General features: G+C 37.4%; 1 protein-coding gene across 6 annotated transcripts in view; it reads right to left on the bottom strand.

Annotated features, from left to right (window-relative positions):
* The window catches only part of LOC124956426 (protein tiptop), a 147217-nt gene that overhangs the window by 64415 nt on the left and 62802 nt on the right, over positions 1 to 20000 (bottom strand). The window contains exons 1-2 of one of the 6 annotated variants that reach the window (XM_047512223.1): positions 19562 to 20000; positions 357 to 520 (exon numbers count right to left, since the gene is read on the bottom strand). The exon at positions 19562 to 20000 is cut by the window's right edge and continues 390 nt beyond it. The exons of 2 other annotated variants lie outside the window; for them this stretch is intronic. Coding sequence is in view for 1 of the 4 variants with exons in the window: in XM_047512220.1 (XP_047368176.1) it covers positions 435 to 520 (86 nt within the window). In the remaining 3 variants the exon portion in view is untranslated. The remainder of the gene's footprint in view (positions 1 to 356; positions 521 to 19561) is intronic. 3 more of the 6 variants (XM_047512227.1, XM_047512220.1, XM_047512221.1) reach the window with 3 other exon arrangements.

Raw genomic sequence — 20000 nt, 5'->3', positions numbered from 1 at the left:
AGTGGAGGATGACTCTTTGCAGCTGTCAATCCTCGAGAATCGCGGGTACGTCACGACCCTGGCTGATCTTCGAACCGTCAGAGCCAGAACGAGAATTTTCTCTCTCTCTCTCTCTCTCTCTCTCTCTCTCTCTCTCTCTCTCTCTCTCTCTCTATCACCGACGAATCATCGCTCGTAAATCGATAATGTTTCCTTCACTATGCGTCAAATTTCCGACAAGGTTTTACGATGAGAAACTTTTTGAAAATTTATTATCGTCTCGGAGAAACGAATGTATAACCCATTACAGAGTTTAACAGAACGTACATAGTTCTTCTTTCCTCGTAACTCCAAACAAAAAGAATTTATCGACTTGCCTTTAGAATCGAAGTCGGATGAAACCACCACTCCCCGTCCCTCTCTTTCTCAAAGACGTCAAGTAAATACATAATTACTATAGTTATACGAGAAGAAGACACTCTTGAGAGACTGGCCGTTGAAGAGGAGCAACTTCGTCCTTCGGACAATATTACGAAGAGTCCTAAACAGAAATTGCACGTGCATCATTTATCTCGTAATACGACAAAAGAAAAAGGAACGACTCTAACCCACCCATTCGCATTCGTATCGCATTCATTCAATTGCGAATAAACGAGAAATTCATTAGTTTCTAATTGAACCCTTCTTGCCTTTCTAATTCAACCTTTCCAATCGGGTAACAATCTTAACATTTGATTAATGATATTCTGAAAATATATCGGAAGCCATTGTCCATGTTAAAAGTAGAAAGAGAGAGAGAGAGAGAGAGAGAGAGAGAGAGAGAAAGAGGGAAAGAGGTAGGAGAGGGGGAAGGGGGAGGGGAGGGGGGACCATCCCGGCGTAATTAGAAAGTAATAATTTATGCGATGTCTAATTACTTAAAACGATGTTTAATCACTTTCTTTTCAAATCGGCATGGGAAAGAGAGAGAGAGAGAGAGAGTGAGAGAGAGAGAGAGAGAATAAAAAAAAAAATTAAACAAAACAAGAAAAGGAAGAGGAAAAAGAGAGACCGAGAGTGGTCGAAAGGAAATGGAAGAAAGAAATAAAGAGACAGAGAGAGAGAGAGAGAGAGAGAAAGAGAGAGAGGCAGTAAAACGTTCTTGACCTTCCGTTGATGAGATGCCCTCGTTATCTTTTATTGCAAAGTCACACTCCGGTGATTCATTCGCGACCAAGATCGATCGTATCTCTACCGTTTTCTACCCTCTATTCTTCCCTTCACTCTCCCTCTCTCTCTCTCTCTCTCTCTCTCTCTCTCTCTCTCTCTCTCTCTCTCTGTCTGTCTAGCCCATTGAGTCGCTTTCGAAGATACTCCCGCGGTGCAAAAACAAACGACAGAGAGTTTAGCATGATGTCGATCAGCAACAAAAAAAATTACTTCCCCAATGATCCTTCGAATGAGTTCGTTATATGCGTTTAATTACTCTTTCGCGCGGGCATGTTGTCTCTCTTCTTTCGTTTTGTTATTTTGGTCGCGTGGAAAAGAAAGAAAAGAAAAAAAAAAAAGAAAAAAAAAAATGGGGAAGGACGAAGCTATTACACAAAATGAAAATATATTTTCGACGAGTGGTATTACGTTTAGTATTACGTCAAACGAAACTGATTTTAGGATTAAAGAGAATTGTTATGAAAGAAACGCGTTACGAGGACAATTTCTCAATTTGCTATAAGTAGCTGCTGATACTTATATTATTGTCAGATATCCTTCGTTTCGTAAAATCGAAATCAATGATGGCTCTCGTTGTAAACGCGGCCATTGTATTTTGTCATGGAATCGCGATAAGGTAGGGATGGGATAAGGTGGGTGGGGGAAGACAGTAGAACCAAGAGCAGAAGGAGGAAAGGTGGTACTCGAGGAGCATCGAGAAGTAACGGGGGAAAGAAAAGTCGGCAGCTTAGGCGTTTTAAGTTTCTACAGGCATTTGAGAAGACATCGAGCAACTCGATCTCTCAAGCCGGACGCCGGAGATACCTGCACTTGAGCCTCTTAAAGACATTTTTTGGAGAGTTTTAAACGGGTCACCTATCCAACCTAGAAGAGAGGAGGAACTTCAACAAAAATCGAAACTCGCTTACCGTCGATGATCAAGAAGAGAGAAAGCGTTTAGTTATTGTTTTTCGGGCCCAGATGTTAAAACATCGACCCGAAGAAAACGGATCGACTTATCACGTTGGTATTTGAATGAGTTTGCCTACCAAAGTCATCCTTTCTTAAATTCAAAACGACTATTTTAAAATGACGATATCCAATATTCTCCTTAATACATACATACCGTTAATTATACTAACAACCGTATCATATTCCCTTATATATATATATATATACAATCCACAAATCAATCGTCAATATGACCTGTAAACTCGTATCATAATAATAAACTTCTCTATTACATCTTGTAACGTAAAATAAACTATTACCATAAATTGATGTTTAAATATGACCGATCTCTTAACATTTCTATTTCTCACACGAAGTAGGTAAGTATGTATCTATCTATCTATCTATTTATCGAAACGATAATAACTAATGTATGTATATACCTACGTCTATATATTAAAAATCATCGAATCGTATACGTATATATATCTATGTATTTAAATACATATCTATGTATGTGTTACGCGTAACTACAACGTAAATATATATACATATGTACGATCATTCTCTCACGCTGACTCGTTCGTGAAAAAAAAATTCTTAACACGCTTCGACTTATGAAATCTCTAGCGATCACGTACCTAAGTATCTGCAAGATTACAAGAAAATTTTTTTTTTTTAGAATCGACAAGGTCTTCCCAGTCAAGAGAGAGAAAGAGAGAAAGAGAGAGAGAGAGAGAGAGAGAGAGAACACCTTCGATCGTAATTTTCGCTCGATGGCAGTCACGCTTTTTGCCGAAGATACGAAAGACCCAGAGGCATGAACGAGCAAAGTACAAGCTTCTTTGACGTCCGGTTGACGGAAAAATATGTTCTTTTCAATACGCCATACGTATATTTCGCATAGCAAAATAAGAAACCGTTCATGTTGATCCCGAAGAAATGTCTGTTTTACCATGGTCATTAATGTTTTAATTAGCATAGATATAGAATAAGAAAGAAAGAAAGAAAGAAAGAAAGAAAGAAAGAGAGAGAGAGAGAGAGAGAAAGCACGTGTTTTGTACACAAATAGATTAGAATTTGCGTGGATTGAGATAGGTTAAGAATACGAACTCTCTTCCGCGAACACATTTTACTTGCAAAGCGATGGACGGACAACAAGCCAACCGATCTTTAAAGGCTTCCGTTGATTCCATTCATATTTTAAGTGATGGTGTTTATGAACGAACGCGCTACACGTATTACGTAACTTATCGAGAACACTTAGTCTTTTTATATCCCACTACCTCGCGTCGTAATGAGATGAAGAACCTACTTATTATAATATTTATTTTATCTTTAATTATTTAGATTATTTTATATATATATATATATATATATATATATATATATATATATATATATGGTAAAAAAAAAGTTTTTTTATTATAAAAATGACAAATCTCTTTCTCGACGAAACCCACGTTAATGATAATTTTCCCGACGTTTCGCGGCATTATTTATCTGGGAAGCTAATTATTCCAAGAACGTTCTAAGAATTCATTCGATTCGTCTCAAGATCTTTTGTCCAGATTTCATCGTGAGAGACCGGTTTCCACTTCGCTCTCTCTCTCTCTCTCTCTCTCTCTCTCTCTCTCTCCTCTCTTGCCTAACGAAATTCCCTTCCTCGCATTTCACCGTTAATAAAAGCTATATCACGCGAAAATCATGGCGCGCGACGAGCGGTCAACGTACGAAAGTAATGCGAAAATAAATGAATTAACTAGTGCGCTGTCACAAAAGTTTATCGATTATGGCAACTTAATGAAAAGATAATTATCTTGACGTATTCCTTTCAAATCTTTTTCGTATTTTTTATTTCCGGCCTTATTTAGGATCTACTTAAAAAAAAAAAAAGAAAAAAACGAAAAAAAAAAAAAAACAGAAAAAAACAAGAAAAAAGAAATAATCAAAAGAAAAAGAAAAAGAAAAGAAAGAAAGAAGGAAACGATCGAGTTTAAAAGATTTTCAAATAGACTACCGCACCACGATGCGCATTCACAGAAAATGTCAACAGGTGGCCGTACGTTCGACAATCTAGTCTTTCTTAAGTTAAACCACGTTTGCGGAATGCTAATTCTTCGATTGTTCCGTATCATTCGAGAATTGCTAAACGAAAACATTCGAAACTTATACTAACTATTTCTATTTCTTCATTGAGGTATTGTCCTATTTATTCGATTCAATATTTTTAATATCGTTTGGTCAGTATTTCAAACAAATGGTCAATATTTATAACAAAGTATCAAATAAAATCATAACGATAATTAGTGATGCCAGATAATAAAGATAATAGAGAATCGATCATTATCGATTATTCGACCATTTATTATACAAAATACTTACCGTCAATTAATTAAATACTTACCAAAATAAATAAATGCATTTGCTTGAAGATTAACGATTTTTCTTTCTATTTCATTTGAACACCGAGCAAACTATTTTGTAATTCGTAAAAATATCCATATAAGGTCAATTCGATCAATCTAACGTTACCTTTCATTCTTTTTTTTTTTCTTTTTTTTTTTTCTTTGGAATCACATTATTAATGAAGTCTGCGAACCTGTAAGAGAAAGAAGGAAAGATAGACAGAGAGAGAGAGAGAGAGAAAAACAAGGACGGTGATCGCGTCGTTGAAATCGTTACCGATCGACTTTCGAATGATTCAAGATGGAAGAATAGGTTGCACGTATTATACGAATACAGTTATATTAATGAGAAATGTCACTTCGTGCTTGCAGATTGTGGATCGCTTCGACGATAGCACCACTTTTCTTTTTATATATTCTTTTCCTTCCCCCTCATTATTGATGCATCCTGCAATTCCTCCGGTTCAATTTTACGAATCGCGACCGACTTTTTCTCTTCTTTTTTCTTTTCTTTTTTTTTCTTTTTTTTTCCTTTTTTGTTTCCCCCTTTCCTTTTTATCCTAACGGAAAAACATAATTCGCATTTAATAAGAGGAAGTACTTACAATTAGTTATCGGAATTCGAAAGGAACATTAATTATCAATAATTGATTGATCCATTCATTAACGGGGTTTCTATATTCTACTTTTGTGTAAATAAAGATTTTATATGCCGATACTTTCATACATTGATATTTAATTGGAGGAAACGTTAAGATAGGAAATGAAAAATTCTAAAGAAATTATGATGCCACGAAGATTGGTATAGATCGGATACGTATCAATGATCGTTTTCGTGAATCAAGAATGTGGAAGGATGAAAAACGTTCGATCGTTTCCTTTCTCGAAAGCCGGGAAAGGTATCGTTGCGAACGACATTTATTGATAGTCCCCTTGCTTACGGATAAACTCGAAATTATGACGATCCGTGACGATCGTATCTGAGCGTCGATGCGTGGAAGCGGGTTAATTGGAATCGTACGTTCGCGAAGACGACCTAATGGAAGCGAGAAACGAGAAGCAAGAAAGAGAGAGAGAGAGAGAGAGAGAGAGAGAGAGAGGGAGGGAGAGAGAGAGAGTAAGCAAACCGCAAAAGTAAAGCGCATACACGTCAAAAGAGTCGCCAGTGACTCTTCGACGGCGATCGATAAAATTATGACGAATGGCACATCGTGACGAGGCCTTAAGACGTCAGCGGGGTCTCTCACCGGGAAATTGGGTTACACGGCCGATGAGCCGATCGTAGAGCCATGGAACGATTATCGATCGTGCCGTCCTTCGATGCCCACTCTTGACTCGAGAAGAAGAGCTAAGAAGAAACTAAGAGGAGCAAGAGAAGGAAGATTTTTCATTTCTTCCTTCTTCTTTTATTTTTTGTTTCTGTTCTTTTCTTTTCTTTTTTTCTTTTTTTTTTTTGTTTTTCCCCATCTTTTTTTGTGTTTTAAATTTGATTCTTCGTACTTTGAAATTGACATTTGTCTTTAACAAAAAGAAAAAAGAAAGAAAAGAGAAAAATGAGAAAGTTGATCAGAATATCTCTAAAAGAAATTTTATATCGTTAAAGAAATCGTCTTTGTTATAAATAGACGACGTTATATTATTCGATCGACATGAACACGAAATCAAGTTGAATTAGTGTCAATAATAATGTCGTACGAAGCGCGGAGACATTTGTGGCGCAAGAGAGTGATCGCATGCAAATCGTAAACGTTCAGACGTTGAACCGTCCTTGGACGATAGAAAAAGAAGTCTCGATCGTATGGTCAGAAATATATCAACGAAAGAATAGAAAGAAGCTTCGGTGAAAATTGAAATTCATCGATAAACAAGGTCGTAACACTTAGGTGACAATAGCATACGTACTTAGCAATACATGAACGTTTTTATATCGTTCAATCGAGCCTAATAAAATCAAATAGAAATTTTTTTTTTGCGGTGGGTAGATTAGTTGTATGTTCGGTGAGAAGAGAGAGGGAAAGAGGATGGGAGGGATAAGGAGGAAGAGAAGGGAAGAGAAGGGATAGGGATTATCGTTTTCTTGAGATTATACGCTAATATCGCTCGACGAATACGTCACTGTCCGCGTCGAGGCAAACGATAACGTCGAGGACTAGTACTTGGAGGAATAGGAGGAGGTCGAAGACCGCCACGAAACACAGAACGTTCAACGATCGATCGATCCTGGCTGCCATCAATCAAGCTTGTCAAAAATAATCGATCGACTTGACAATTCGAAGGCGACTCGCCACTGCTTACGAACGAACCAGAGCAAACGTCAGACTGACCGATCGATCGATCAGGCCGACCGACCGACCGCTCGCTCGCTCGCTCGCTCGCTCGCTCGGTCTTTTAAAATAGCCGAAGACACGACCCTTATATGCACTTATTCTTAGAGCTGCACTTCTTTATTGCATATCATTGGATTATGTTCTTATTACGTGCATTTTATATCTCTTTTCTAGCACGAATAACCCATCTTCTATCTATCTACATAAGAAAGTATTACAAGTAAATTTATATCCAAATATATCGTTTCTTCTTCAATAAAAACTTACCTATGTCTGTCTATGTGTGTATGAATATATATATATATATATATATATATATATATGTATCTGTGTATACGTCTGTACGATCGATGAATTATGTTTCTAGTTTTGCGAGTCCTACAAGATAACGTATCTATGTGCACTGAATCCTTGGCGAAAAAAAAAAGGGGGAAGAAAAAACAAAGCATCTCTAGGTAGGAGATCATGATTTATTAATAAGTATAGAACGAACGACGTCAATCTAAGCGCGATCAATAATGCGCGATAGAGAAGCAATTAATCTGACGTTCGTCCGTCATTGTCTTTCGAGAACGTTACGCACGTGATGGCTTTATGTTGATTACGCAATCCGTACGAGCGAACTTGACGTTTTGTTTTTCTTTTCTTTTCTTTTCTTTTCTTTTTTCTTTTTTTATTCTTCTATTTCTTGCTTACGCGATACAAAAAGAATTCATAATGTTATACACGAATCTAAATCGTATATACGTACGTACATATCTATTATTTTATAATTAAAACGAATGTATTTTATCTTGAAATAAAAGAAATTCTAATGGAGATGATAATAAGCAGGTTGAAAATTTAATCCCAGAAATCGTCGGCTTCTCGTCGGTTTCTTCCCACGCAATAAAGACAGAGAGAAAGAAAAGAGAGAAATAGAGAGAGAGAGAGAGAGAGAGAGAGACAAGGTGGTAACGTGATTCACTGATTTACACGCGACTTCGGTACCGTTACATGCGTGTGCCCACACGCATGTAATAGAGTTACACCACGCGCTCTTTTAATCATCCCGCTGGTGCACGCTCAGTCTCGTTGCAAAAAAGAAAAGAGAGAAAATAAAAAAGAAAGAAAAAGAAGAGAAAAAAGAGAGAAAGAAAAAGAAAGAAAAAAGAGGAGAAGAAGAAGAACAAGAAAGAGAGATGGAGAGAGATGGAGAGGGAGAGAGAGAGAGAGAGAAAGGTTGCGTTGTATCCGTGACCTGTCTGCATGTGAATGTACGTGCCAGCACGAGGAAGGAGGAATTAACTATTATTCCATCTTTCTCTCGTTCTCCCTATCTCTATCTCTTTTTCTCCACATCTCGTAGATCCTTCTGGATTCTCTTTGAAACGAGCGAAGCTGAACGGATGGATTGATGGACGTTTATTATCATTCCCATGGATGAATATCCCCCGCAGGCTCCGGTGGACCATGTCACGTTGAATCTCGAGTCTCCTGTCTTCGTATCGCATTATCAGATCTTCTTTATCAAAATTTTCCGAAAGAAAGGCGAATAAAAACGATTTTAAACGATGACGAGATCAAATTAGTTGGATTAGTTTTGTCATTATTGCGCAAGAACGATATGGAGGGAGAGAAAGGTTGGAAATGAAGAAGAAGAAGAAGAAGAAGAAGAAGAAGAAGAATGAAGATAAGAAAAGAAAAGAATAGAAAAAAAAGAGGAAAGAAATCATATAAAAAAAAAAGAAAAAGAGAAAAGATAAAAAGAAAGACAAACAGAGATCGGTGTATGCGTGGTCGGACAATGCGTAGCAAGCGAATATGCAATGCCGATGACGTAATGGCCACGATTATTAACTGTTATCATGGTGCATCGTACGCGCATAGGCGTATGACGATGTTACGTACACACATACGTACATACATTAATACATTAATACATACATACATACATACATATATATATATATATATATATATATATATATATATATATATATATATACATCGTGTATCAAACCTACACGTGTATCAAACGCGAGTAACGAAGAGAAAGATAAAGGAGAAATAGGGAGGGTGGGAGTTCGTCCTTCGTTGCAACGCTTAGGGCTTCGCACTTCCGGTCATGTGGAATCCGGAAACGGACTGTCGTCCATGGTGATTCATCGCCCGATCGTGCTTAGAAAAAAAAAAAATATATATATATATATATATATATATATATATATAGAGAGAGAGAGAGAGAGAGAGAGAGAGAGAGAGAGTTTCACGTGAAAGATACTACGAGTTTTGTTTATCGAGGAGATTGGATCGTTGACGGATAAGCTATTGTTTCATTCATTACAGTACCTACATCTAATTTTATTGTTTTAAGAAAGATCGATAAACCTGTCGATAATAGTCTCTGTTATTTGTTTTCCTGTTTTTCTTTTCTTTCTTATTTATGTATTTATTTTCTTTTCGTTTCTTCTTTCTTTTTTTTTTTTAAATGATGACTTTTGAGACGGTATCGATCGTTCTCAAGTGGGAAAATGGGAGATGCATAATTGCACGAGAAACAAATCTTTTCCTCTCTCTCTTTCTCTCTCTCTCTCTCTCTCTCTCTCTCTATCTATCTGCGTAAAATAACCGAGAAACGAGGGTTTAATTTGATTGAACGGAACACGCGATCGCTTTAATAGTTGAAGGATTGGAAGGAATAGGAGGGAGAAAGAGATAAATAAAGAGAGAGAGAGAGAGAGAAAGAGAAAAAGAGAGAGAGAGAGAGAAAGAGAAAAAGAGAGAGAGAGAGAGAGAGAGAATAAGAAAAAGTGATTCCGTTTTGAAAGAGAATGTATCAACGTCGATAACACGTGTTTGTCGTTCTTCTTGATAACGATGATACGGTTTTAATGCAAGCGGTACATCGTGTCTACGTAAATGCCGTTTGATTTGGAACGTCGACTCGAATTAAAGAAAAGTACAAGCTGCATAGGCGTTCATATGGTTCAAGAATGATTTATATATATATATATATATATATATATATATATATATATATATATAGAGAGAGAGAGAGAGAGAGAGAGAGGATTCAGTGCGGCCGACCAACAACGCGTTCGCAATTCTTCCAACGGAATGCCGTGTCGCGTGAATTCTGGACTGTATGTTCATACGAGAGTGCCGTGATGCATCAGTGATCTAACGGGTGACTCATCGAGAAATGGTTTTTTTTTTTTCAGTTCTTTCGCAGTTCTTCCTCACTCCTTCTCTGACTTTACTAGAGCGCTCTCACTTTCTCTAACAGTCTCGCGTATTTCTTTCTTCTTCTTTTTTTCTTTTTTTCTCTCTTTTTTTTTCTTTTTTTTTTTTTTTTTTTTTTTTCTTCATTTCTCGACCGAACGACGAGGTTTATCGTTTATCGTAAGACGACGCGCAAAGTACCTCGTTCCTTTGTTTGACTTTCCTCAAATTACCCTTTGTATATATGATGACTTTAACAGTGAATTAAAAGTTAACCGTCTACAAAGCCCGCGCATTACTCGTTCCTGTTAAGTCGTTACTCCTTCGTTCTCCTACTCCTACTTATATATATATATATATATATATATATATATATATATATATATACATACATAGATACATAAATATCTACATATTATATCGCGAGAACGAGTGAAGCGTTACTCGTGAAAAGTTTCGATCATTTCAATCTTAATTCGCCGATTAAAAGTTTTATTGAATTTTTTTTTTCTTTTTTCTTTTTTTTCTTTTTTTTTTCTTTTTATATCATTACAATATTACATTTTTATATCATTAGTCCTTGCGCACGGTAATCGATCAAGGAAAATATGTACAAGTTAGATGACGTCTCGTTAACGCTGATGCAAGCGGATTAGCGTATGCGCAATCTTTTCGACTCAGTGACTTCCGATATCAATCGCATTTCTAAGCATCGTGTCGTATTAATATACGATGAGCGTTACCTACGTACGGCGCATGCCGTACGAACTACCGACGGAAAATCAATGAACTTCTTAATGTCACCGAAGCGTTTCCTCGTACCGGAAAACTCAATTTCGCGAGAAAACCGACTGCACGGTTCGACGCCGCTACCTACTACGACCTATATTTCCAAGTGCGTCAGTCGCGTCACCGTTTTCCTTTCTTCGAATGACTTTTTATCTGTCGATCAAAATTACTCAATTGAGATATATAAAAGATGTCATTCTTACCGAATACCTAAGTACTTATTTACCTACTTATTTACATCTATTTTATATATCCGATACTAAAAGTACCTTTCAATAAATCTTTTGTCATTAACGTTTAATGATATATATATATATATATATATATATACAGATTTTATAAATATGGACATAGATATATTACTCGTAAATGAATTAATCGATAAATTTAACGTTTATTTGATACATTAATAAATTAATTTATAAAATATTTCATCAATTGTATGTATATCATTTACGTAAGATACGTACGATAAGTATCTACGTACGTACGTTCGTACGGAAGAACGAAAGTTGGTGATTTGATGATGACAAGGAGGGAGCAGGAAGGGGGAACTGGAAATTGGTCGATGTCTTGTGCGACATATAACTTAATGTTAATTAATTAATAATACCAGTCCGTTAACTTGGCGACTTGCGTACTACTCTCGTTCTCTTTCTCTCTCCCTCTCTCTCTCTCTCTCTCTATCTTTTTCTCTCGAAACGATCCAAGTAATTCGCTATTAGCCATGTTACCGTGTTCAAACATGTATCCGCCATCCTTCCTCATTAAACGTTATCGATAAGTTTTCATCCAGAGTATCTAGTGGAATCTGTAATCGGAGATAGAGGTAACGAAGTGTTCCCCTGTTAATTATCGCAACATTAGCGTGTTAGTCCGTCGTTCATGTTTCTTCTGTTCTCTTTTCGATATTAATTGCGACCGAAATTTTTGCGATTGAAAACATGAAAAAAAAAAAGAGAGAGAGAGAAAAAAAAAAGAAAAAAAAACAACAGAAAAGAAAAGAAAGAAAAAAGAAAACACGAATATCTTTTCATTAATCGAAATTAAATAGGCCGTAGATTAGTGTAAAAAAAGGAGGAGGAAAAAAAAGAAAATCAGAAAAAGAATATTTACGACGACGATCCGATCGATTATAATGATCAATATATAACATCACGAAATTTATGTTAAACGTCATCCACATACTATTATTATTTATATCTTAAAATAACAAGATGAGAGAATATGTACTGTATGGATTTTCTCGAAGTAACGCGCGAATTTATGATGCTAGGCCCTCTCTCTTCCTCTCTCTCTCTCTCTCTCTCTCTCACACACACACACACACACATTTTCTATCTCTCTCTTGATCGATGTGGCGTCCAAAGAGCCGCGTCGAAAGGTCGTATCGAAACGAGCCCCTTTTCGTACCACGAAGCATCGATTTCTCGCGAATAAGAAACTCACGAATCGTCAGTTACCACAAGGACGTTTACAACAAGAACGAATACTCGTTTTCCAAGCACGCAGCTTCCAAGCAAGACCATGGGGGTCCTCCTATCCCTTCCTCCTCCTCTACTCCCACATCAAAATAGTTTATTTTACGTTGATTCCCTTGACAGAAATAGAAACTACATTGGAATGTTCGACGTATTATATATCCATGAATTATAAAATCTTCACGAATGTGTTTTATATGCGACGTACATTGAAAATACGATCGTATATGTTAGATCCTGCCGTGGGAGAATTCGTAAACAGTCTGAAAAATCGAAACGACGTTACTTTTCTTTCTCATTTTTGTTTTTTTTTTTGTTTTTTTCTCTTCTTTCTTTCTTTTCTTTTCTTTCTTTTTTTTCATTTCGAAAGTTTAAACGTTTTAAGAAAGGTAAAGAAGGATACGACGAAAACGACGACGACAACGACGACGACGACGATGACGAGGATGACGACGACATTGATGATAACAAGTGTGCGTTATTTTTATCTTTCTGAGAAACTCCCTAGAAATAATAATGAATCTCTCTCTCTCTCTCTCTCTCTCTCTCTTTTTCTCTCTTAGTCGATGATGTCTATTCTTCTTGGTGAGAAAAAAAAAAAAAAAAAAAAAAAAGGAAAAAGAAAAAAAATTATTTTTTTCGGCAGTCTCGTCTCGTTCAACGGCGAACGAACGTCGAGTTAGTGTCGTGACGGTGTTGATATCGATGATAAACGACGAAATGCAGAGGTTTTCGTTTGTTCGTTGACGAGAACGATGGTTTACAACGAACGTATCGTCGTGGTCAAGCTCGTTATCGATAATTAAAAATTGTCAAACGCACTTTGGTCGGCTCGGCACATCATAAACCGTGCAGAATCCGCTGGGAAGTAGCCCTGAGGGTCATTGTGGGAGAGAGGGGTATGGGATATGGGGAACGATAGAGAGAGAGAGAGAGAGAGAGAAAGAGAGAGAGAGAGAGAGAGACAAGGTAGATATACAGCGACGTCGCGATCATTAGCCAGTGTATTATTACTCGCTGTATATTAATTGATTTCGAAAATACAATTTTCTGTTCGAGCGATCAAAACCGTATACCCTCCACCAACTCTCCTCTCCTCGATAGGAGTATCCTATCGATCCTCCTTCACCACCTCCATTACTTCCACCTCCACTTCCACCTCCACCTCCACCTCCTTCTCCGTGTACTCTCCTCTCTTGCATGGCTCAAACGTTATACCTCGTTCACCCCAGCGTATCAACATCATCAGCAGCTTTGTAGCATTTGCTTTTTTAGTTTCAAACCCTCAAATCATTCCGATAAAGAATATAATCAATGAAATAAAAGATAAAGAGAGAGAGAGAGAGAGAGAGAGAGAGAGAGAGAAAGAAACAGACAGATAGGGGGAGAAAGAGGGAGAAAAAGGAATCGACGAACGTTCTTCTAGAATCTTTCAAAGTGTAACTTTACTCATACGGAAAGACTGGGAATTTAATTATGCTCTTCTCTGTGACAGGAAGTATCAATCAAAAAAGAAAAAAGAAAGAAAAAAAGGAAATACAAAAGTTGGGAAAAAAAGTAAAAATAAAAAAGATATGATTATAGAGTGACGACGACAACAGGGAAAAGACAATGCTAGAGAAAATGTAAATGGGAGGAGGAGGATGGTTGTGCAGATTGATTAATTAAATTCGAATTAAATCGAATCGATCTGGTCGATCGCATTGGCTCGAATCGGTTCTTTCCGATTGGCGGGAAACAAAAGGAGAGGAACTAGTCGCGTAAAGCTAAAATCATCCATTCCAGAGGATAGAGGTAAATACATACACACGTATATACACACATACATACATGCATACATGCATACATGCATATATATATATATGTATGTTACGTATACGCATTAATGATCGAAAATCCAAAGAGGGCACGATAACCTTTCGCGGTTGTTCGTCGTCCACGGCACGCAATTGAGCTTGGACGCGAGCGGGCTCAATCGATGCGTGAAAATGGAAGTCGAGCGAAATGGAATCGCTCGCACAGAAAAAGCAAGAGCGTAGCTAGCACACCGCCGTTGCTGTTGCCGCTGGTCACGCCAAATTAACGCTATCACGCCGAGGCTAATATCTCTTTTCCTTTTTTTTTCCCCCTCTCTCCCACTCCAACTACCACTCTACTACCACCACTATCACTAACCCTCGCCCCCTCCCGTCCGTCTCCCAGGTTTTCACCGAAACTAGCGTTTAGAGGTATAGATTTACTACGTACCAGGTTCGCATAGTCATGAATACGTTTGTCTACGTACATACATACACATATATACGTATGTACGTATAATGAAACGTGTGTATGGAGCAAGGAAAAACAAGGACAAAACGAAAACGATCTAGGCGAATAAACTCGTAATGTTTGTGATACGAGACACGTTAAAAAGCGCACCGCCGACCACTTTGTTGATTTGTTTATGAAAATAAAAGTGTTCTTATGATTTCTTTTTTTTATTTTTTCTTCTTCTTTTTTCGTAACAATCATTCTTTTTTCCTTTTAATCCAGATTCTTATCTAACTATTTCCTTTCTCATTATTACGAAGAAATTGGCTTATTTGAAAACAAAATAAATAAATGAAAAATAAAAAAAAAAAAAAAAAAGAAAACAAAAAAACAAAAAAATAACGCTTTAAACTAAATATATTCTTTGTTTTTTATCGCACTTTCGAACCGTGCCTATGGTTATTGCACGTACGTATGAACGATCGAAATTATCTGTCTATTAGAGCAAATAAATAATTTGGGACAACATTGTTTATATTACAGCCATGACGTATGTATGCCTTCGTTAACATTATTAACAAGCCTAACCGAAGAGACTGTATATAAACGTAAAGGTATGAACATAAACATTTTGGTATGTATACGTACTTACACACATTGTCACAGCACGCGTTCATGATCATAGAATCATTCATTGAAATTTACTTGTGTTTGTATGCACATACGTTGACAAATACACGGACTAGAGACATTTAGCAGGAAAAAGAGGAATAGAATGAGAGAGAGAGAGAGAGAGAGAGAGAGAGAGAGAGAGAGAGAGAGAGAGAGAATCATTGCGCGCCGTTTTACAGCCAACGGGCTCGTTCGTTTACCTCGGTAATAATCTCGTCTTTCTTCTTCGGACTCTTCGTGCCTTTCGACAGATAGACATCCATCGTTTACGAGATCTTTACGATCACGCAAAGATTTAAATGTACACGTAGCAGCATGTTCGCGTTCCGCCTTGTCTCTTTCTCTCTCTTTCTCTCTCTTTCTCATAGCACCGGCCCATCTATCCGTGTTATACGTCGTCCAAAGTTCAAACGAGGAATAAGGGGATTATTTTATGACTCAAACGAATCTCCACTTTGCCAACGATCTATTATACCCTATGCGTACGGTTTACGAGACTTTTTTTCTCGTTATTTCTTTTTCATTGGTATTGTAGAATACAAACGGTGGTATATCGTAGATTCTAACGTCTAATTTGGAATTTACGCACGATCACGTACGTGAGAGAGAGAGAGAGAGAGAGAGAGAGAGAGAAAAAGAGAGAAAGAGAGAGGAGAAAAAAAAAGAAAAAAGAAAGATAACAAGAAGATGGACGTACGAACGAGCGCGCAGAAGGGAAGGGAAGCGGAAGATTGACAGACAAAAAATAAGAGACAAAACAAAACGATAATTCATACTGTCCGGTGTTAGATAACACCGATGAAAATTTGAGAATGTCGCCAATATACATATTTTACTTTTATCTATTTTATTTTTTTTTTATTTTTCTTTTTATTCTTTTTTTTTCTTTTTTTTTTTTTATTTTTTTTTTCGCGTATCGTTCGGCATACAATTAACGATATAACACTTTTGCTAATCTATATATGGCACTTATTATGGCACCGACAATCGGTACGCTTTTGTTACTTATATCATTCGTTGGTATGTATCCACAGCATGAGCAAGCAAAACTTAATATTTTTTCCATAATTCATATACCCTCTCGGATAGCTCGATATTCAACATTTCATGTCTGTCAACGGCAAAGTCGGAGCAAAGGTACGGGTTTCGCCGTTGCGCGGCTTCGAGTTTACTCGCTACGAGAAAACACGGGATGGAAGACAGGGTGGACGAGAGAGACAGAGAGTGACAGAGAGAGAGAGAGAGAGAGAGAGAGAGAGAGAGAGAGAGAGAGAGAGAGAGAGAGAGAGAGAGAAAGAGACAGAAGTAAGAGGGGGGGAAAGAGAGAGAGAGAGAGAGCCCCGAGGCCCGAGTATCGATCTCATACATAATTAAATACCAGCTCGGCAAAGCATCACAAAGAGAGCTTACTTCAGCTTTGATCTGCTGACAGACGGGGCCCGTCATCGCGGACTTCAATAGGCGGCACTGAATCGCGGGGGTGTGCTATTGACACGGGTAGGTAGGTACGTGTATTGGCGAGCTCTCGCGTGCACTTGCACGCGTGCGCTTGTTTACGGGCGAATGTTTCGCACGTTACAACATGCACACGACCGCATTAAGGCTTCCGATCTTGCGCGCGAGCACCTACATATAGGAAGATATATGTGCATATATCTTCCTTTCTCTCTCTGTACCTACTACCCTTCCTTTCCTATCTCTCTCTCTCTCTCTCTCTCTCTCTCTCTCTCTTTCTGTAACCTCCACCCCCCCCTCCTACCTGTGTAGGGAGACTCTTTTGCATTTCGAATTAGCCATCCGCGAGTCCCATGTAGGAAAGCACTAACGAACACGCTCGAGGGGCACTTCGATTCTAGAAAGAAGAAAAATGCTGATCAGCGTTTTCGCGTTTCCATGCTGGTCTATTTTTTTTTGTCTTCTTCTTCTCTTTCTTCTTCTTCTTCTCCTTCTTCTTTGCCTTTTTCTTTTCTTTCTTTGTTTCTTTTATTTTTCCCTTTTTTTATTTCGAAAAATCCTTTGTTTCTCCGATATAAAAAGGGAAACGAATTTCTTTCTCGTCTGTCGTCCCATCTTTCGTTTTTTTACTCGTTTCAATTTTTTTTCTTTCTCTTTTTTTTTTTTTTTTTTTTTTTTTTTTTTTTTTTTTTTTTTTTTTTTTTTTTGATTTATCCTTCTCCACCCGTTGACTACTTCAATACGAATAGGATTCAAATTTGTTCTCGAATTGTTTCAGTTAAGGCACTCGTGTACAATACGCGTGCTCGAAAAACGGCTTTTATCGCGCGCTCAATCGAATCTCATTATTCGTAAACTCGATTGCTACAAATCTGACATTATAGTAGGAGAACTATATATGTATATATATATATATATATATGTATATATGTATGCCAGTGTATATAATATGTTTGAAAACCGGTTGATTTATTATCGTAATGGTCTAATTAAAGACTTCTTTTTTCATTTTTTCTTCCTCTCTTTTTTCTTTCTTTCTTTTTTTTTTTTTTTTTTTTTTTTTTTTCTTTTTTTTAAGCTCGTGAAGAACAAGTGAACAAGCCGTTAGAACAAGTGTTAATTGAATTTAATAGAATGTTGCAAAAGAAAGAAAAAAAGAAAAGAAAAAAGAAAAAGAAAATTGACTTTATGTCGCCATATTTAATCCATTAAACCAGATAATTAAAATCAAGAACGGCTTTTCGGTGTCATGTACGAACTGTCCTTATTTTTTTTATTATATTTATGTTTAGTTTAGTACGAACAAATTAATAAATAGATATCTATTTACTGACAATTAGAGGGAGAGAGAGAGAGAGAGGAAGATCTTCCGAGTACCTTGATCTTCCTGCTTATCCTTCATCCCGTTTCAGGCAGTCCTCCGGAGGGCTCTGCCATGTAGACGTTTAGGCGACTTCAAAGACGAGAGATATCGTTCGTCTGTTACATCAAAAATCTTCTACGAACGAGCTTTAACGAAAGCGCTAACAAATCTATTCGAAAGTTTCCACGAAATAAGATCCCCAAACGTCATTTCTTTTTACGTTAATTATACAAACGAAATTTCTTACAAAAGGTAGAAGTGATTAGGGAAGAGAAAAGAAAAAAGGAAAGGAGAAAGAAATTTTCCTTCGTTCGTATATCTACAAAATTTTTTCTTTTCTTTTTTTTTTTTTTTCCTTTTTTTTCCTTTTAAGATTGTTGATTACGTTGAAGGAAAATCAATATTATGTCGAAAAAGTTAAACGGCCGAATGAATGTTTAAGCCTTAACCAAAGTCGGTCTTAAAAATCTGCGCTCAGATCCGGGTAAGCCCGCCGTTATCTATCGCGAGCAAACACGAGACGACGAGTCGACGAGTCATATAAATGAGCATGCAAACATAAATTTATGACGACGACAAATTTCCTCGCTCGACCGACCGTTTCCATGCACGGGGAATCGATTGGTCTTTCCGATTAGACAACGGTTCGTCGAAATTCGTGACAATCGAAGAGTTATGAGCGCACGATATATCTTATTACGATTCTCATACCGTATGGATCATTCATAAATATCGATAGAATGAGGGAGGAGGGTAAGGAGGAAAGGAAAAAAAGAAAACGAAAGAAAATATACGATAGAAACAAAAACATTTGTACGCACCAAAACCACATACGCTCGTGTAATGATATTTCCAACGACGTCAGAGAAACACACTGTGAGTAACCGATCGATTTAAGCTACTATTTATCAAAATGTTTGTCATTCGTCAATAAGCAAATTCGTTTATTGACGTTCTAGTTTCATCGAAAATGGGAAAATTAATTTGAAACGGCCTTGGAATCAAATTACGCAGATACGAGTTACCTCTCTTCTAACATCGATAAATTGGTAACGTATTTAAACGCATATTTAAACCGTAATGATTTATACGTATACATGTTATACGTAGAGTGTACGGATCTGTCATAACTATAAAGAAATTCACATTTTGCGAGTGCAACGATCAAGAAAAGAAATCCAAGATTCGGCCACCTGCTACGCACACATCGCACTTTGTTTATGCAAGTCACGCGCTCCCGCTCACTCACCCTTTTCCCACGATAGATCCATCTGTAGATAAACAAGGAAAGAACGAAAGAAGTAACTTCGACGAGCGGTAGGTAATACGATTTAAAATTTTGCAGAAAACGAACGAAAGAAAAGGGAAAAAGAAGAAAGACAAAGAGGGGAAAGATAAAAAATGAAAACGAACGAGAAAAGGCCGTATCCGAATTCGGATTATAAATATGGATCGTAGATAGGATTCGAAACGACAAAGAGGCAACGGACTCACCCGCGAAGTAGTGGTTCCACCGAGCAGATTGCGTCAGTCTTGCAGGCACCTCGTCGACGATACTGTATCAGGAAGTAGGATGCTCGGTTTGCGAGCAGCGAAAACTCGACGTCGACGTCGATGCCACGAGCATATGAAGTACACGCGTGACACCATGTCAGCACGTCATCATCCTCTCACGTCTAATCCTCTCGACACCAATCAGACCCCAAACGATCAATGTACACCACACCACTAGTCAAGAAATAAAACGAGAGAAGGCAGAAGAAATTTCCTCTGTTCTCTCACCTTCCTTTCGATAATCTTTAACAATCTTCTAAACACTTGTTCGAGAACGAAAGAGTTCGCTCTCCGTTTTCTCTTCCTACGTTCATTGAACAAAAGCAGACAGACATTGATTAAATATATAATAAATATACACAGCACCCCCGACGTGTAA

Source organism: Vespa velutina, chromosome 22 (genome assembly GCF_912470025.1).
Source record: "Vespa velutina chromosome 22, iVesVel2.1, whole genome shotgun sequence".
In the NCBI taxonomy this organism is placed as follows: domain Eukaryota; kingdom Metazoa; phylum Arthropoda; class Insecta; order Hymenoptera; family Vespidae; genus Vespa; species Vespa velutina.
This window is presented reverse-complemented; position numbering and strand designations above follow the sequence as displayed.